General features: G+C 34.2%; 1 protein-coding gene across 1 annotated transcript in view; it reads left to right on the top strand.

The window, feature by feature from the left end:
* ZNF214 (zinc finger protein 214) overlaps positions 1-18,055 on the top strand; it is a 23,523-nt gene extending 5,468 nt beyond the window's left edge. The window contains exons 4-5 of the mRNA XM_008585792.1: positions 14,664-14,822; positions 15,943-18,055. Of these exons, the coding sequence (XP_008584014.1) occupies positions 14,664-14,822; positions 15,943-17,636 (1,853 nt within the window). The 3' untranslated portion in view covers positions 17,637-18,055. The remainder of the gene's footprint in view (positions 1-14,663; positions 14,823-15,942) is intronic.
* Positions 18,056-21,087: the final 3,032 nt, after the last annotated feature.

Genomic DNA, 21,087 nt, shown 5'->3' on the forward strand with positions numbered 1-21,087 from the left:
CTGTGTGTGCTTCGCCGCGTCGGGCAGCGGCTCGCACCCCGCGGTGTGGCCCCGGTGCCGGCCGGGGGACCGGCAACGGGACCGCAAGCCTCGGTGTTGCTCCCGCGCCTCGCTCAGCCAGTGAGTGGGAACCGGTCTGTATGTGGGATCCGAACCCTCGGGCGGGAGCGCCGCCTTCCCAAGCGGCGCACTTATCCAGTGCGCCACTGGGCCGGCCCGAGTTGGTTATTTTTTATATACTCTTATTTACTGACCATTTGCAGTCCTTTTTTGATTAATTGCCTCATGACATGCATTACCATTTTCCTGTTGAATTTTTTCCATTTGACAGTAGGTACTCTTGTATGTAAAAGATATGTCATTTGTCATCTGGTGCAAATATTTCTCCTATATTATCATTTGCCTTTTACTTTTAACAACTTCTTTATGTTTTGAATTTGTGTAAAGTGAAATTTTATTTCTTTTATTTATATGGTTTTACGCTTGAAATCTCTCTTCTTCTCCAAATTTAGTACATAATTACTTTCATTTTCCTCAACTATTTTTTATAGTTTCAAGTGTTTTAAAAGTTTAACTCTTAAATCTGTCAGGAATTTATTTTGATGTGAGAAATGAAAGGAATACTTAAACATTCATTTTTCTTCTCACTTACTGAATTTTTCTAGTAACATTATCTTCTCCACTGATTGTAGTGCTACCTTTTCATATACAAAATGACTAAATTGTTTACACGCAAACCACATACACACAGACACTTTTGGGGCTGCCCTGTTTCATGGACCCATTTCTCAATTTTTATATTGGTGTCAGAGTGTTTTTATTGTTGTTCCTTTATATGTAGTGCATTTAATGGACAATGAAAAGGAATGTGGCCTTTCTTTTACACTCAGTGAGGATAAAGAACAGGAAGGAAGATAGCTCATATATTGGGAATATTCTACAGAATAACATTATGATGGTTTACATTTTGTAAAAAAAAGTAAAAGTTACATATAATAAGTTTTAGATGTTCAGTGTACTAACCTTTAGATATGTTTAATCAGTGTAGCATATTGGTCAAAACACAGGTTCTGTACCCATTACCTAAGCTTGTTTCATGTCTCTACCACTTCTTAGTTCTATTAACCAGTTTCTCTTCTTTAAAGTGGGGAAATAAAACCCACCATGTTGGGCTGTTAAAAAGGTTAAATAAGATCATACATGTAAAAAAACTTAACACAGTGCTTGACATGTACAAAGAACTCACAGTTGATTGCTATTATTGTTTAAAATATAATGCATATCTGATGTAACTTTAGTTATTAAGACATAAAAATTGAGGCAGAGAATCTAGCTTAAAATTTTTTCCCAAATGTCAAGTCAATTATTCCAACATCACTAATTAAGACATCTTTTCCCCATAAATTTGATGTCACCTTTATCGTGTTTAAAATTCACTGTTGCACTTGTGTCCATTTCTGTATTTCTAGTCTTTTTCATTGATTTCCTGTATTGCTATGTCAAACTCATGCTATTATAATCACAGAGGCCTTGTTAAAGTTTTAATATGCCATTGGATTAGTCTCCCCTCATTATTCCTCTTTCAAAATTATCTTTTTTCTCACAAAAGCACTTAAAAATCAGTTTGTCAGATCACCTTCACCCCAACATCAAAATCTTGTAAGTATCTTGATAGATTCCGTTGAAAATACAGACTAGTGAGAACAAAATTATATTTATTTCTCCTATCTCAGATAGAATGCAGTCTTATTTTTTCAACCCCCCTTTTTTTTAAACCACTCAGAATTCTGAAACTGTATATGTTCTAAGTATTTTTATTAAGTGTATTTTTAGGAATTTATATTTTTATTGCTATTATCAATTTTATTTAAAAAATAATTTGTAATGATTATTATTTTATGTCTGAACTCTTTTTTTATTACTCTATTGGTTTTTATGTGTTAATTTGAACTTTATTGTGATGTATTACTTATATGTAAAAGAATATATGAAAACCTGTATGTGCAATTTAAAATACAGTAATAACAGGGACAACCACCAAATAGGCCAACAAATACTTTTAAAAGCCCCCTGATGACCCCACAATTTTATTTCTATCGCCTTCCTAGAGGGGCAACCACTATCTTAAATGTTGTGTCTATTATTCCTTTTCTGTAATTTTAACTACCTAAGTCTGCATCTCTAAACAAAATTGTTTAGTATTGCATATTTTTGAACATTATGTAAATGGAATCACTGTATATATTCCTCTGTGAATGGCTTCTTTTGTATAATGTTAGATTTTTACAGTGCATCTGTGTTGATTTATATAGCTGTAGTTCATTTTCACTGTTCTGTACTATTTCATAGTATGAACAACAACTTATTTATCCATCCTACTGTTGTTAGGCCTTTTGGATTGTTTCCAGGTTTTTGCTCTATAGCAATTATTATACTCTAAATGTTCTTGTACATATCTTCTAGTATACATGCGTAAGCTTCTCTAGGCTACAGCCCTACTAGTGGAATTAATGGGACATTGAATTTCCTTATAATTGCTAATAGTTTTCAGCTGATTTACTTGTAGTTCCCAGATATGCAATCATACCCTCAAGAGATAGTTTTGTCTAATTACATTGGCATGTGTTTTAATATCAGTGGTTTAAAAGTAGTGGATTTTCAGTATACTTGTCAAGTTTCCAGTTTTAATGGGAATGCCTTTGATGTTTTACCTTTGGATTTGGGATATGTTTGTGTGTCCTTATTTTTGTTTTGCCAAATTGCTTTGTCTATAGTTTTAAATGAAGGATACATGTTGAATGCCACTAAGTTTTGGAGTAATTAGTTATATGGCAATAGCTTATGAATATGGGTGTTGCTGAATTTCACTGGCCTTATATTTTTCTTTATTTCTGCTGGCTTGAACAATTTGTCAAGTTTTCTGGGCCTTGAACAGTTTTTGATGTCTTGGAACAATTTAATAGTACCAAATCTGTTCTTTAAAAATCTGAAATTTATTTGAGAAAATTTTTTTTCTAGTTATTTTTAAAGGCCATAGTTCTTTGATAACTTGACCATTTTCTTTCATAATATCTGATCCGTTTAGTTCTCTTAGGATCATATTGAATGGTTTTCTAGGGAAATATATATTTCCCATTCTGATTTTCAAATTAATTTTTAAAGAGTTGTAGAAACTGCTCAGCTAACATTCAGTTAATTTTTACTTGTTGAAATTTCTCCAATCTCATTTCTATTTTTTTTCTATTTGCGCTCACTGTTTTTTCCCCCTTTGACTAGCTGATGATTTATCTATTTTATTGTTAATATTCCCCCTCATCCCCACCCCCGCCAAAGAATTGGCTCTTGGATTCATTTAATAATGGTAAATGTTTTCAAATTCCAGTATTTTCTTTTACTAACTTTATAGCTTTCCCTTTAACATTTAAGTGATTAATCCATCTAGTATCCCCATAGTATATGGTATTAACTTGGAATCCAGTTTTATTTTTTCTTACATAGCTAATCAGTTTCCATAACACCATCTAGTAAATAATTCATATTTTCCTCTTTGATTTTTAATGCCACCTTTATTTTTCATATATTTTCATAGATGAAGCACATTGGTTAGTCTCAGAATCCTCTGTTCTGTTGTACTGATCTACTTTTCTGTTCTGATTTTACCACTGTAGTTTGTGATATATCAATATCTAGTAGGGAAAATCTTCCTGCTTCGTTGATTTGTCTTTGTGGACTTTTTTTCCTTCTCTATAAATTTTAAGGAAAAAAAGTGTATTATGTTCCTCAAAAAAAAAATCTAGCTGGAATTTAATTGGTATGTATTGCATTTAAATCATTTTGTCTAAGGGCATAGAATAAGGTTTCTCCTTTAATACAGATAATTTTCTTTCTTTTTTATTGGAATTTGAAAGTTGTCTTCATTGAGTTCTTCGTGTTGGTTAAGATAGGTATGTTTTGGTGTTGTGAATGGTATTTTACATTCTAGAAGTTTATTGCTGATAGAATCATGCTGTTGCTTTATTGTATCTGGTAATTTTGCTGAACTCTCTTAGTTTATGATTTATCTGTATATTTTTGGTTTTTCTAGTTTGATGGCCATAACTATGCAAATAATGATATTTTAAGGTTTCACTTCTAATCCTTATACCTCTTATTTCTTTTTTTTTTTTTTCTTATATAGTATTTGCCAGAACCTCTGGTACCATGCTGAAAAGCAGCAGTGATGGTGATCAATCTTGTTACCGTGGTAAAGGAAATATATATATATATAAAGTTTCTTCATTAAGCTGAAGGTTCTTAATAAATAACCTTTACCAATTTAGGGAGGTATTTTTAATTCCCAGTTTGCTAAAAGTTTTTTTTTAAGACTATGTATAGGTGTTGGAGTTCACGAACTTTATATCACATGTTTCAGTTGAGATAATCATGGTTTTCTTCTGTATTCTATTAATACAGTGAATTACATTGATAAATTTTCTCATGTTGAACTATACTTGCTTTCCTGGAGTAAACTGTGCTTGATTATGATGTATAATTTTAATGCCTTACTGAATTCAATTAGCTGATATTTTATTTAGAATTTTTTCATTACAAAATTTAGAAATAGGTCTGTAATTTAATTTTATTCACATTGTCCTTATCTGGTCTTAGAACCAAGATTACACCAGCCACATAAAATGAGCTGGCAATTTTTGCTCTTTCTGCTTTTGAAGATAATTTGATTGTAATAGTAGTTAACTGTTAATCGAATGTTTGCTAGAACTCAACTATAAAAGTCTCTGGGCCTTGTGATTTGGGGGAGGGAGGAAGAACCTTGGCTACCGTTTCAGTTTCTTTAATACATTCTAGTCTATGTAATTTTCTATTAGTTTTTAATCTCTTTTGGTATTTTATGTTAGTATTTTGTACTTTGCTAGGAATTTGTCTCTTTATACAGGTGTTTAAGTGTGTTTGCATGTAATTCATAATGCCCTTGTATTATTTTAAAATCTTATGTCTGTAGTTATTTCCTCCTCTTGCCCTGTGTTTTGTTTATAATCATCTTTTTAAAAGTCAGACTTTCAGAGATATGACATTAAATTTTTAAGAACATCTTTTGGCTTTATGCATTTTCCTAATCATTTATTTGTTTTTTAAATCTTTGACTTTCAACTTTATCCTTTTTTGAAGTTTGCTCAGTTTGTTGGTGGGGGTGGGAGAGGGTTTTTACGAGTTGAATGCTTAGTTTGTTTATTTCTAGCCATTTTTGTTTACTTTAGGTACTTCATCTAGGTCTTATGAATTTTGTTGTATAATTATTATTATTCAGTTAAGATTTTTCTTTGCTGTCATTATACCTTCCTTTTTAATTCAAGGGGTATTTAAAAATGTGTTACTTGGATTCCAGAAGTGTGGGCTTGTAAAATTCCATTGTTAATCGTTTCCAATTTTATTATCTTGTAACTAGAGAATGTATTCTACAATGTATTGTGTTGATTCTTTTGAAACTTCTTGAGAATTCTTTTATGGACTAATACATGGTCTATCTTGTAAGAGAACTATATGTTCATGAAAATAACGTATATTTTGTGTTGTAGGAGTATAGAGTTCAACACAGATAAAAAATACCTTAAGCTTATTATTTGTAGTCTTCAGATTGTTGGTTTTTTTGGTTTGCTTGATCTATAATTTTGAGAGGGGTGTTTTAATATCTATGATTATAATTGGTGGTATATATATTTCTCCTTGAACTTGTGACAGTTGTTAGACATTTTGAAATTTTATTTGTGGGTGCAATTTATTTATTTTGGATTTTGGGGGCTTACTGTTTATTTACTGGTAATTAAAAAACATACTTTTTTGTCCCTCATGATATTTTGGCCATACGTTTCACCTCAACTAAAATTAGATTTGCTATTTCAGCTTTCATTTGGTTCATATTTTTTCAGTATATCTTTTTCTATCCTTTTATTTATATGTACTTTTCTCTTTAGTATATCTCTTATAAACCACATGTTGAATCATTTTTTAATCAGAGTGTATGTCTTTTAACTGTGAAATTAAATCATTTACACTTATATAATTATTGTTATATTATTTTTGCTATGCTATTATTATTATTATTATTATTTCTTATTTTCTGTTTACCTTTGAACAGGTTGTTTTCTTTTATGTTATTTATTTATTTATTTATTACTAATATTCATGAGATACAAAGCTGATTGTCCCCCCTCCTTCCCATGATGTGGGGGCCAGATTCATACTGGGGGCAGTTGTTCTCTGTTTTTGTTTTGTTTTGATTCTATTTTGGTTTTTATAGTGCTTGTCTTTATCTTGAAACCTATGTTGACTTTTATTTACCCTTGTAAACTTCTTAAACTTACTAATAATATCTAGGTTATGTTTCTAATAAGATACGTACATTAGCACACTCCTATTCTTTTTTCTCTGTTTCCCCCTCATCATATTTGTATTGTCAAGCATTGTAGCTCAGATATGTAGACATAGATATGCTTTGTTTTCTTACTCTATTTTTTGCTTCTATGGTTTTTTTTTGTTTGTTTTGTCTTATGATAATAAAGTTTACCAAGGTACTTGATCACCTTTCCTTGTCATATCTCATGCAGCCATTCCTGGATTTGTTTCTCTTCTTAAGTTACTTGTTAGGAAAATAGAGAGGTAAGTGTGTATGTTTAAAATATATTAAGGTTACCTAGTAAAAGAATAGGAATTATGTGTGAAATTGAAATCAAAGGTTAAAAAGTGGAGATGGGATAGAATTAAAGTATAAAACTCTAAGAGGAGACAAGAAAGGATGGAGGAATAATTTTTAAAAATAAAAAATAAGATTTTAGAAGTCAGTCTAGATATATCAGTAATCACAATAAATGAACATGATAAAGTTAACGTATAAAAGACTGAGTTATACCAATTGGATGAAAAACAAAATCTTGCTCTATGCACTTCACAAGGGCCCTACCTAAAGTAATGTCACAAAAAAGGTAAATAGTGTTTATAAAGATACATCAAGGAAGTGAATTAATCATAAACTAATGTAGCTAAGAATGTGTTTCAAATTGTATACAGCAAAACTTCACAATACTACGAGAAAGAATCAAAATTCCAAATTCATAGAGAATGATTTTAACTGACCTTTCTTGAAAAGGACCAAAAAGAGAACTTTGATAATTGGAGAGATAACTATGTGCATGGATGGGAAGACAAAAGGGATATCAAGTTCATATAATATTGTTGGAGGGGTTATGTATATACAAAAAAAAAAGAAAATTATCAAACTCCTTAGAGAAATGATGAATACTGGTTGGTACAAGAAATGTAATAGGAATGAACCTGGGACATTTGTTGTGCCAGCAAGTAAGCAAATTCTCAAACACTAAAAAGGGTCATGTCACAAACCCAGGAGCCAACCTCAAGGAACTTCGACTAGTCTAAAGATGAGGGAGTTTTGAACATCTAAAAGAAAAACAACTGTAATTTGATTGAAATACATCAAATATGTAAAAATCAATGAGTTCATAAAAATGCTTGTAGAGCTAGGGTCTGGAGCTCACAGACCCCTCAAGCCCATTCACAAACACTTCACACGCAGGTCTATGAGCTAGGTAACCTGGCAAAAACATCCTTGGAGCCTTGGCTGAAGTAGGGATAGTTTTTATTCAGCACACAACACTATGAGCTAGGCAGTACAAAGAGGAACACAGAAACTCAGCTGCTACCCACAAAGTCCACTTAAAAACTGAGCCACTGCCAGCAGAGTAAACATGCTCTATTTTTAGACAGGAGCTCTGCCTGTCAGCTCTGCTTCACAATCTGAAGAACACACAATAGCAGTTAACTAAAAATATACATGGATGTGCATGTGCACTAACTCCATCCACACACAACTTGTTTACAAAGAAATGTGCTGCATGACCCTCAACAAGACCTAAGCTGAGGGACCCTGACTAAATTATCCTATCTTCCCCATAATGCTGAAAGGCAAAACAATACAGATTTCATTGGTCATAGCTGTTGATTGCTTTGCCCCATCTTATTACTCTGAAAATTGATTTTTATTTTATTTTATTTTTTTTGTTTTGTTTTTGACCGGTAAGGGGATCACAACCCTTGGCTCGGTGTTGTCCGCACCATGCTCAACCAGTGAGCGCACCGGCCATCCCTATATAGGATCCAAACCCGCGGCCTTGGAGCTACCAGCGCCGCAACTCTCCCAAGTGAGCCATGGGGCTGGCCCTGAAAATTGATTTTTAAAAGGGTGTAGGTTGGGGGATAATCAAGCATTTATTCTGCCTTTTTCATTTGGACTACATTTCAGGATAACCAGAAAATTTGTGATGGTAAGTTCTTCATTACAGAAGAATTATAGCTTATATATGTACAAGGAATGGTAGAATAGAAGACCAACTTGCAATGCCTAGTGAAATAACAGGTCCAGGAAATTACTGTCATTTACTGCTATGACTTTTAGTGAAAGGTGTTGGGGGGAATGTTAGAAGGGAAGGACTGGACTGATAGCACCCAAACCCATTGCTCAGTTCAGCAACCCTGAAATGTCCAAAGGAGCTATACAGCAGGTATTCTCGTCAGAAAAATGAACCTTAGTCTAATCAGGCCTCTGGAACAAAAGAACCAGCTAACAGGAAGGGAATAAAGAACAAGTTAACCACCACAAGGAAACAATTAGCCAAATCACGGGCATGGGATGTTCTACAAAAGTGCTGCTGAAATTGTGGTCTCTAATCAGCAGCATCAACATCACCTGGGAGCTTAAATGCAGACTCTTTAGTTCTACCTCAGGCCTACTGAATCAGAATCTGTGGGGATGGTGCTGAGGAAACTGTTTTAACAAGTTCTCCAGGCAATTCTGATGCTCAGTGTTCTACAGGATAAATGTGTGGGTTTCTTTTTTTTTTTTTAAAAAAAAGATGACTGGTAAGGGGATCTTAACCCTTGACTTGGTGTTGTCAGCACCACGCTCACCCAGTGAGCAAACCGGCCATCCCTATTAGGATCCGAACCCTTGGCCTTGGTGTTGTCAGCACCACACTCTCCCGAGTGAGCCACGGGGCCGGCCCAAATGTGTGGGTTTCTTTAACAAATTAATGGAATGATTAACAAACAAACAAACAAACAAAAAAGATAGGAGGAGACTGTTACCTAACAAGAGAGATTTAAGAAACATGCAATAACCAGATATGTTTTGGTTATTCAGCCAATAATAATTACAACAATAATAATGGGGGGTGCAGAATATTGAAACAAGATTGATAAAATGTTCATAATTGTTGAATGATTATATAGGACCTTATTATACTGTTGTCTTCACTCTTGTGAATGTTTGAGATTTTCCATACTAAAATATTAATAACATTTATGACAAAAGTTTAATCAGTTCTGGTTGGTGGTGCACAAGGGGTTATTACTTTATTTATCACAAAATGACTCTGCTTATGCAGTGCAATGCTTTTTCCTTGGATTTTACCTTGCCTAATACAGGTTGAGTACCTCTTATCTGAAATGTTTGGGACCAGAAGTGTTCTGGATTTCAGATTTTTTCATATTTTGGAATATTTGTAGAATACATACCAGTTGAACATCCCTAATCTGAAAATTCAAAATCCAACATGCTCCAATGAGCATTTTCTTTGTGTGGCACATTGGTGCTCAAAAGTTTCAAATTTTGGAGCAATTTGGATTTTGGATTTTCAGATTAGGGATGCTCAACCTATATTCATATTGTAAATCCTACTTTATTTTTGCCTACATTTTCCTGTTATAGTTTAGCCTATCCTTTTATTTTTAATCTTTAAGAATTCATGAGTCTTGGGTGTATCTCTTATCAGCAGTATACCACTACATTTTAAAAGTTAGCTTTATAGTATCCTTTTCTCTATTAGTAGGCTTACTTGTTATCTTTACTTATTCTTTATATAATTCCTTTCTTTACTTTTTTTCTGTATAGATTTATTGTACCTATTAATTTTGAATATAGGTGTCCTGCTTTAATTTTCCTAGTGGGGAAAATATTCACAGCATTTTTAAAAAGTATTTTCAAGGGAAGTTTAGCAGTATTTTTTAGTAAACTAAAGTGCACCTGCCTGGCAATTTTATTTCTGGAAATTTATCTTATAGAAATATTATTACAAGTGTGTGTTTAATGATAGACCTAAAAAAATTCTTCACTGCTGTATTGTTATAGCCAAGAAACTAGAAACAATCTTACTGTCCATTAGTATAGGAAGAGTTAAATCTTAGATGACATAAAGTTAAATGCTATATAACTTTTACAAACAATAATCTATTAGTTATCTTTTGTTGCATAACAAATTATTCCAATACTTAGCAGCTTAAAAAAACAAACATTTATTGATGTCACCCACTTTCTAAGGGTCAAGAACCTAGAAGCAGCATAGCTGGCTCAGGGCCTCTCATGAGGTTGTAGTCAAGCTGTCAGTGGGGACTATAGTCATCCAAAGGCTGTATTGGGATCGGAGGATCCACTTCTAAGATGGTTCACTCACATGGCTTTTGGCAAGACACGTTATTTCTCAATGAGAGCAGAAGGTACCAACTTCCTTGCTATATGGTCCTCACCATAGGGCTGCCTGAGTATTCTCATGACATGGCAGGTAGCTTCTCCCAGAGCAAGTGACCTGAAAGAGAGAGCAAGGAGAAAGCTGCAGTGCTTTTTATGACCTAGTCTCCAAAGCTGCACACATTACTTCCTCTTCCACTTTTTTTCCTATTCATCAGAAGTGAGTCACAAAGTCCAGCCCACATTCAAAGAGTAGAGAATTGGGCTCTACTTCTTGAATGGAAGGTTATCAAATAATTTGTGGACATATTTTAAAACCACCACAAATAAGATAGGTCTATATGTACCAAAGTGGGAAGATGTGTACTTTATATTAAATGAAAAAAAGCAAATTGCATAGTTATTATGGCTTTGTTAAGGAAAAACATCAGTGGTGTTATGTATATATGTTTGTGTATATGCTTGGAAGAAGGTCAGAAAGGACACAGTGTTTATGGTGTTTATAGTTTACACTGTTTATAGTGGTTATTTCTCAAGTTATGTGGGGGAGGGTAGCTTTCAATTTTTACTTATATTCAGTATTTAAAATTTTTATGTACTTATTTTTTGGTAAGAGAAATTAGACTCTTAATGGTTAGCATGTTTTGCAAAGAAATTCTTAAGTCTTTGTTAAAATAGTAATCAAAGCCAATAACCACCAGTTTTATTTTCAGTGTACTTTCTACATAATGAGGGGTCAGTGAGTTCATATATTTTACAGACAGATACCAGTTTTGACAGTTTTCAGTCCTATAGTCTGGGCTTCTCAGCACCCCAAATTTCTTATTTTATTTATTGTATTAATCCATTTTTTTTGCTTATAACAAAATACCTGGAACTGGGTAATTTGTAAGAAAACAAAATTTATTGCTTACAGTTTCAGAGGCTGGGAAGTCCAAAGTCCAGTGGACACATCTGGTGAGAACCTTCTTTGGTGGTGACATCAGCAACACGGGGTCTCACATGGCTTGAATGTTGGAGCAGAGAGAGAGAGAGACTCTCACATACTCTCCTTTTAAAGTCCTCAGAACCACGTCCATGGACCACCATTATTAATCTGTTTACTAGGGCATAGTCCTCACAATCTAATCACTTCTTCAAGGCCCCACCTTTCAATTACTGTAATAGGATTTCCCACCCTCAACAGTTACAGTGGGGCTTAAACTTCAATATGTGGACTTTGGGGAATACAATTCAATCCAAGGCATTGATGTATGCATTGTATGTGCTAAAATAAACTTATCTTCAGAATTCTTAAAATTTGTTTTATAAATATTTACAAATAAACCACTAGATATTTAAATATACAGCCCTGAATTTTCTCATTCTTGAGTTGTTAATGTGATTAATGTTTCATTGTTTAGGTATGGATTTTCATACAGTTTATTTGGAAATATTTAGATGGAATATTTTGAATCCTTGAATATTTCAGTACATCTTCCCTTTGCCCTAGTACATTAACACATTATGACAGTATATGGAAATCTCAATTTACAGCCCTTCACCAAGTGTTTTTAATTTCCCTCACTTTCACTTAGGTAGGCCTTCGTTTAAAAACCTCTACTGTGTAACTACATGACCTTGTACAAGTTACTTAATCTAGCTAAATGTTAGTTTCCTCATTCCTTTAGTGTAGATATTAATACTTTATAGGATTGTTGTGAGAGTAAATGAGATAACATAGCCCTATTTACACAGTAAATGTTCTATAATATTTAGCAGTTGCTGTGATGATGATGATATCATTTTAGTTTTCTTTCATTTTAAAGTATCTATTTTCCATATTCCTAGTACTTACTGAATATTGTAAATTGAATTTTAGAATTGAGAATGTCATCAAAGAAATAAAATGAATTTGTCACATAACTAACTTATGCTCCATTCTTTCCACTGAAATAAATATTTTTAGGTAGTTTGAATACATGTATTTATCTCTCTTCCTTTCTAAAACTGCATGATGATGATTAAAAAAAACTAAAAAACATGAACTTGCAATGATTAAGTGAAGAGCCATCAGCAAATGAGAAATTTCAACAAAAATCTGGAAGACAACAGGAGGAATAGTAGTGAGCTTACATAGGGCTAAAGACCTTACATCCTGGAGTGCTCACATGGGAATATGGGCAAGAAAGGCACTGACAAGCCCTATGAACTTCAGAAAGGCTGAGGCTGCATCCATACAATTTGGTGCAGAAGGCCAGGCTGAGATGCATGTAGGCGCCTATCCCCCCAAACAGAAAATTAGACAGTTATTTTTCTGAACTAGTGGAACACTCCCTAAGAATTCTGGCATTCAAATCATCTGTTCAGCTGATATAAGAATTATCAGATATTCGAGTAAAATTTTCACCTTTAAAGAGAGAAACCAAGATGGGGATGAAAGGATGACTCTGAAGAAACATAATGCATACAACATAAGAGAACTTAATACAAACTCCAATTAGTGTTCTTAAAGTAATTAAAGAAGACATTGTATCCATGAAACTTATTAATATTCTCAGAAAGATTTTAAAAGCATCTGTAAAGCCAGAACAGGATGCCAAGAAAGAGAACCATAAGAAAGTGAAAATAATCTCTTAGAAATTAAAACGTGATTGCCAGAGTAAGAAATTCAATGGAAAAGATGGAAGGTAAAGTTGAGAAACTCTCCCAGATGGTAGAACAAAAAGACAAAGAGACAAACAATATGAGAAAATGGACAAAGCATAAAGAGATCATCCAGGAGAATGATATACGACTAATAGCTGACTCAGTTTAAATAAATTGTTCTAAAAGAGAGAAATCAGAGAGGAAAGTTTTCAAAGAAACAAAAGAAAATTTAATAGAGCTGATGAGAAGTATCCAGATTGTAATGCTCACTGAATGCCCGTACAACCATTGAAAGAAGCCCTGAACCAAGGGATCAGGGGAAAAAAGAGGATTCTAAAATCTTTCCAGAGAGGAAGCAAACAAAAGGTTACCTAAAAAGGTATTAGAATTTAAAAAAAAAAAAAAAAAAAAAAAAAATCAGTCTTAGCAGCAACACTGAATCGTTATAAACAATGAAGCAATTTCGAGAAAATTTTTTGACTCTAGAATTCTAGACCCAGGCAATTGTGACTGGGAATAATGTAGACTTCAGGTATGCGGTGATTCAAACGATTCCTGGGAATTTTTCCCAGTGACCATGCTTGGAGATTGTGTCTTAAACCAAATGGTGTGTCTTGGGGAGAACCTTGCCTGTTTCTCACCTTTGCTTTTTTCATTGGCCATGGGCTTAATATTCATAGGTTCGATTGATCTCATTTGGGTGTGCTCCTCCAAAATAAGGAAGTAAATCACAAAAGAGGAAGAATCACTGATCTTGAAAATGGAGTTCTGAAGAGTAGCTGGCCCAGATTGGAACAGGAAGATGACATTTCCAAAATAAAAGGGGGAAGGGTGGGGTAAGACAATTGATAAAATAGATTATATAGAGCCTTTCAAGATAATTAAGAATAAGAGGATAGTAAATTTATTGAATAAAACAGGTAATCCCCCCAAATTATGTATAATCACATTCAAAATTATATAAGGACTACTTATTGATTAAAATAAAAATTAATGATAACTCTGTATGAGAATGAAGGGTGGAAATGTAAGGATCTAGTCCCTCATAGCAAGAAGTAAATAGATAATGTCTAAAATGATCAAACATGAAGCAATAATATAAGCAATAGTGAGCAAATTGTAGTTGGCAAGTGGTCCTGGCCTGACGCATGCAGAACTGGGTCCCAGCTTTGTGATCTTTGGAATTTACTTAATCAGTTTCAACCAATGTTTACTAATGTGCAAAACAGAGATAATATTACCTACGACACTGGATTGCTGTGAGGATTACCTGAAATATGTGTGAAATGGTTCCCATATATTTGATAATTGCTATATAAATGTTTATTGTGATAGTGATTGTATTCAATGAGTGGATACATTATTAGCCATTTACTATTGTTATGTCTCTTTTTACCTTTCTTGTTTTTCTTCCTTATTAAAGTTCTTTCTTTTTCTGTTTGGTTTACCACTTATGTTATTACACCTGCTAAATGTCTTTTTCTTTGTCCATCTTCTCCCTTAGGTTTCTTCTTGGAAAGCCTGTTCTTTGACCAGATGGCAGTAACATTTGAAGATGTCACTGTTATTTTTACTTGGGAGGAGTGGAAATTCCTGGATTCTTCTCAGAAAAAGATCTACAGGGAGGTCATGTGGGAGAACTACACAAATGTCATGTCAGTAGGTAAAGTTATAGCAGCTCATGGGGAACAGACTTAGTTTCTTCTAGAACCAGTTTGTTACAAACTTTTGTTCTTTAGATATTGTATTGAGGTGGTAGAAGAAATATTCTCAAAAATATCTCTTAAGTCAGGTGACAAATAGAAGATAAAGCAAAACATTTTCCAAGACACCTATGCAATATAACTAATAGATATTTGTAACTATTAGTTTTAATTATTTTCTGGATTATCTTTAAAGCACAGATCTCCATACATAGTCGATTTTCTGTGTTCCTGAATCTCTTTATACTGTTTGTATAAGTTAGCTTTTATTGTATAACTAATTACCCCAAATTTAGTGGCTTAAGACAAACTTTATTATTTTTCATGATTCTTACTGTCTAGATATATCTTCTATCAGGAAGAGATTTGGTTGGGGACGGATGGTCTAAGATGAGGCTGGCTGGCCTGACTCACATGACTGGCAGTTGGCTCAGTATCAGTGGGGATAATCAGGATGTGTCGGCCATATGTCCCTTTCAAACAGGCTAGCCGAGACTCATTTACTGGGTGGTGGTCACAGGATTTCCAAAAGCAGCAAGAAAGAAGACAAGCACTTTTCAAGTCTCTGCTTGTGTCACTTTTGCTCTTGTCCCAGTGACCAAAGCAAATTGTATAGCCAATCCTAGAGATAGTGTGGTAGGAGAATACCCGAAGGTAATGATAAAGGAGAGGGTTAATGCAGCCATTTTTCCACACTATTCTAGAACAGAAAAATATAAAATATATATTTTATTTCTTATAATGATACTCCAAACAAAGTAATCTAGTTAAATCTCAGTCTTCAAGCCTGGCTTTACTATTTCTGGCCTTACCCTTTTATTTCTTACAGTGCCAAGTAAATAGTAGATGCTCAAGATATGTCTGTAGAATGAAAGAATGAGTGAATGAATGTATACATACGTGAATGAATGAAACAAATGAATTCCAGATGCAGATGGAGTAGCCAAAGTCATAACCCTTCTCTCCTACCCCCATATACACATATATTCCTATCATTCTGGAGGTCATTAAGTTTAGATACTTGGTAATTTTTAAACACCAACTTCATCTCACAACTGGATTATCTGCTTATTCTTCTAGGACACTGGAATGAGAGCTACAAACCCCAAGGACACAGATTCAGATATTTAGAATATGAAAATTTTTCCTGCTGTCAAGGCTGGCAGAATGCTGGCTTTCAGATATATGAGAGTCAGAACTATGAGGAGATTGTTCAGCAGGTTGATTCCAAAGACCCAACTCAGCAAGACCTTTCCCAGTGTCAAGAATGGTTAATACTCTCTACTCAAGTACCAGGGTATGGGAACTATGAACTGACTTTTGAAGGCAAAAGTCCCAGGAACTTAAAATATAAAAAGTCTATACCTTGGCAGTCCTTAGAAACAAAAACCGCTCAAGACAATGGTAGAAAAATCTACTCGAGTGATTTACATGGTTTTCAAGGGGGTAGATACCATCTTGGCATATCCAGGAAAAATCTCTCCATGGAAAAAGAACAGAAGCTCATAGTTCAGCATTCTTACATCCCAATGGAAGAAGCCCTTCCAGAGTACATTGGGGAGATACGCCAAAATGACCTGCTGAAAGACCCAATGGAAGAGATATACTGTGGCTGTAATAAATGTGAAGAAATTTATTATTGGAACTCAGAGTGTGTTCACCACAAGAGAAATCAATTTGGAGGAAAGCTCTATCAGTGCTCCATCAGCACAGCATACTTCTCTCAGAGATCAGACTTGTATAGACATCCAAGAATCCACATAGGTGAGAAGCTGTATGGATGTGATGAAGTTGGCAGTAACGTTAGTCAGAGCTCAGGAGTTCACTTTCATCAGAGAGTTCCCACAGGGGAGGTACCTTGTATCTGCAATGCATGTGGTAAGAGCTTCAGTCAGATTTCTGGTCTTCACAGTCATCAAAGAGTGCACACAGAAGAGAAACTCTATAAATTTGAGTGTGATAAGGACCCCAGTAAAAATTCATTACTTCACATTCACCAGAGACTTCACATAGGAGAAAAGCCTTTTAAGTGCGATCAGTGTGGTAAGAGTTTTAGTCGGAGTTCAGTACTTCATGTTCATCAGAGAGTCCACACAGGAGAGAAACCATATAAGTGTGATGAGTGTGGTAAGGGCTTCAGTCAGAGCTCAAATCTTCGAATTCATCAGTTAGTACACACAGGAGAGAAGTCCTATAAATGTGAGGACTGTGGTAAGGGCTTTACCCAGCGCTCAAATCTTCAAATTCACCAGAGAGTGCATACAGGAGAGAAGCCTTATAAATGTGATGACTGTGGAAAGGACTTTAGTCACAGCTCAGATCTTCGCATTCATCAGAGGGTCCATACAGGGGAGAAACCCTATACATGTCATCAGTGTGGGAAGGGCTTCAGCAAGAGTTCAAAGCTTCACACTCATCAAAGAGTACATACTGGAGAGAAACCCTATAAATGTGAAGAGTGTGGTAAGGGATTCAGTCAGCGTTCACATCTCCTCATTCATCAGAGAGTCCATACAGGAGAAAAACCCTATAAATGTGATGATTGTGGAAAAGGCTTTAGTCACAGCTCTAATCTTCACATTCATCAGAGAGTTCATACCGGAGAGAAGCCTTATCAATGTGCTAAGTGTGGTAAGGGTTTCAGTCACAGCTCAGCTCTTCGAATTCATCAGAGAGTCCACACAGGAGAGAAACCTTATAAATGCCATGAGTATTATAAGGGATTTGATCATAATTCACATCTTCACAGTAATCACAGAAGAGAAACTTTATAAATCATGTTCATTTAGTTAACAGCTTTAATGAAAGCTTAACTTTTAAACCCAGTAAGTGTTGCTGGGAAGGAAATCCTGTAAATAACACAAGTAATCCCCAAGCAACATTTATAGTTTCCCCCAACTCCCACTAAAAATTATTTACTTCAAGAGGAGATCCTTAGGAGGATTTCTATGTATTTAAAATTAAAGTGCATTTTCTTTATTATAAATATAATACATAGTCACAATAATATATATAAAAAATTTAAGGAGAAAACTTCATCCTGTTTCATTCTAGTCTCTGTGCATTTTAATGTGCATGAAATCATACTGTATGTTAAACTTTGTATTTTCACTGACTTCAAAACATTTACTGAAATGTTGGTTTGAATTGAAACAGGCTAGCCATCTCTGAAACAGCATCTCGTGACTCCCCTGTAAAGTCCCTAGGAATGCACAGAAAAGATGAAACAAAACTTGAAATTCAAACTGGTAGGTAACCTATTGCTCAAATATGGAAGAATTAACTATAATACCAGTAAAATTCAATTGCTTATGAAACAAAAGCCACCTAATAAAACATAAGAAAACATTGTATGACCCCGAATCTGAGATAGTATATCTTAGAGACATTATCTCTGTCAACCAGAAAACTCAGAAACCGTCCTTCTGTTGCAGGCGTGTTGCACTTTGAGGTGATCACAATCTATTCTCATCCTTTCCCTTCCCTAGTTTCCCGCATTTATTCATAGGTTCAGACACCAAATAACAAGAAGTAGGTTTAGTTTCTGTAAATAAGGTATGAAGCATGTAGACAAAAGTTGATAGGTGTGATTGCTAGAAACACGATTGGTTCCATTGGTTCAGAATCAGAGATCCAAGCAGTGGAATTGTACTTAATCTCGGTAGAACAGAGTGGTAACGGAAATATCTGCTAAGAACAGAATTGAACTCAGAGCTGTGTGCAACAATGAAAGCTAATTATGTAAGAAAAGAATTGGGCTATTACAGTAGTGGAGCAGAGTCAGTAAGAGTACTCAAGTCCTAACTGTTGATATAAAAATATGTTTAGATATTACATCCCAAAAGGAAAAAAATTAAGTGGATCTGTTTAGGGAAATAAGAGGGAATTGCAATACCAAAGAAAGGAATATCATGCTGAAGACTAAGAACCTGAAAATTAGCTGTTGCAGGCTCCAGAGGAAATTTTTTTAAAAAATTGGTATCCTCCATAGCACAACAGAAAACCTGAATTCAATAAAGCTAGAGTAGAATTCCATAAGTAGAAAAGAGCCTCTAAAATAAAAAGAAACAGATACAATGAAGGACTTCAGTGAAATTTTAAATGCTACATCAAAGTAAAAGGCTATTGCAGAATTAACGTTGCAGAATACCGAATACTGTAGTGAATAAACTTGAGATAATCTTAAATGTATACGAAAAGGATAATGAGATAGAAACAAATAGAAAAGACAGATATGAAGAAAAAAGAATGGAAAACTAAAAAATGTTTCGAAAGATGATAAAAGAACATTTGGGATAGAATCAATGACCAAAGAAAATAATTTTTTATTGAGTTAAAAGTATACAAAAACTAGATTTTAGGCAAAATCAGTATCAAAACAATCTTAGAGACACCTTGGGGGCTGGGGGCAAGAACAATTGAAAGCATGCAGAAAGTAAATTCTGGTTGTCTAAAAACTAAAACGGGATGGATGATGACCACTGCAACAGTAACTGTCAGAAGACAATGAAAGAACACCTTCAAAATTCTAAGATTAAAGCGTTTCTCATTACTTAAGTTTTATTAATGAAATTGTCTCACATATGCAGGAAACAAATATTTTACATGAACAAGAAAACAAAGCATACCATACATGTGCCTTTCTTAAAGTTCAGGAATGTGGAAGTCAGTGTAAAAGGACTGGTGAGCACTGAAATTAAACATAGTTTTGTCTGATAGTTTGTTTACAAAAAGTCCAAAAATTTAAATAGTTGTGCAAGAAAATATGCAAATGTTGAATATAAAAGATTATGTATAAAAGTCTGGGTGAGAGAGGGATTGTCAGATAAAATACAGGACACCCAGTTAAGTCTGAATGTCAGATAAGCAAGGAATAATTTTTACTATATGTCCGATTTATTGCATAGGGCTTATACTCAAGTCCTAACTGTTGATATAAAAATATGTTTAGATATTACATCCCAAAAGGAAAAAAATTAAGTGGATCTGTTTAGGGAAATAAGAGGGAATTGCAATACCAAAGAAAGGAATATCATGCTGAAGACTAAGAACCTGAAAATTAGCTGTTGCAGGCTCCAGAGGAAATTTTTTTTAAAATTGGTATCCTCCAATTTTTAAAAATTTGAAATTCAAATTTAAAATGATCTCATCACTCTTCTGATTTGCTAAATCTGTCAACCTTATGGGGGAGGGATAGCAAGAGACAGTGTGCTACATTTCTGATCTTAAATAGCAGGGGCTAATATTAACATTTTCTTCTTGGCATTAAAAATTCAAAAAGCAAAGGTGTATTTTTTTTTTTTTTTTTTTACATACTTAGAAATTGCAAGTAGGGCCAGCCTGGTGGCTCACTCGGGAGAGTGCGGTGCTGATAACACCAAGGCCCCGGGTTCGGATCCCATATAGGGATGGCCGGTTCGCTCACTGGCTGGGCGTGGTGCTGACAACACCAAGTCAAGGGTTAAGATCCCCTTACCGGTCATCTTTTTTTAAAAAAAAAAAAAAAAAAAGAAATTGCAAGTAATAGAACTGAAAGAAACACTATACCTTTCAAGAATATTCAGTTCCTATAGCAAGGACAATACAAAATAACAGAAGTTGGCCAAAAAATTAGAGAACGTGGAACAAGATGAGAAAAAGTCAAATTTGATAAAATAGGTTAAGTTCCTCCTTAAAAAGATTTGAACACTCTGATTGGGTTAAAATTCTAATTATATGCTATTACGAATGAAAAGATTAAAGCAAAATGATACTGATTAATATAAAAGACTAGGCAAAGTTTTATTAGGCAAACATAAAGGAGTACCTATAACATGTTTTTAATAATTAAGAGATTCAACTAATTAAACCCATTAAGGTGGGTAAAAATACAAAATAGTTTCTTGCAATACTTAGAAAATGTAATGGGCGGAAAAAATCTGGTTTGTAATAATGGTAAAATTTTTAAAGAAAGGAATGAATAAAAATGCTAAATGAAAATAATGACAAACAAAAATTAATTGAGGAACATAAAGAGAATTTGAATAGAGAAGTCTTACAATTTTTCTAGAGGGAATGTGCCTAAGTTAATTCATAGATTTATTTAAAATCTCATGAAAATCCCAGTTAGGTTCAAAATTTTAAAAATGCTAGTCTTGGGCCGGCCTGGTGGTGCACTCGGTAGAGTGCAGCGCTTGGGAGCACGGTGGTGCTCCCGCCGAGGGTTTGGATCCCATATAGAGACCG

Source organism: Galeopterus variegatus, unplaced genomic scaffold, assembly GCF_000696425.1.
Source record: "Galeopterus variegatus unplaced genomic scaffold, G_variegatus-3.0.2 Scaffold3716, whole genome shotgun sequence".
Lineage (NCBI taxonomy): Eukaryota > Metazoa > Chordata > Mammalia > Dermoptera > Cynocephalidae > Galeopterus > Galeopterus variegatus.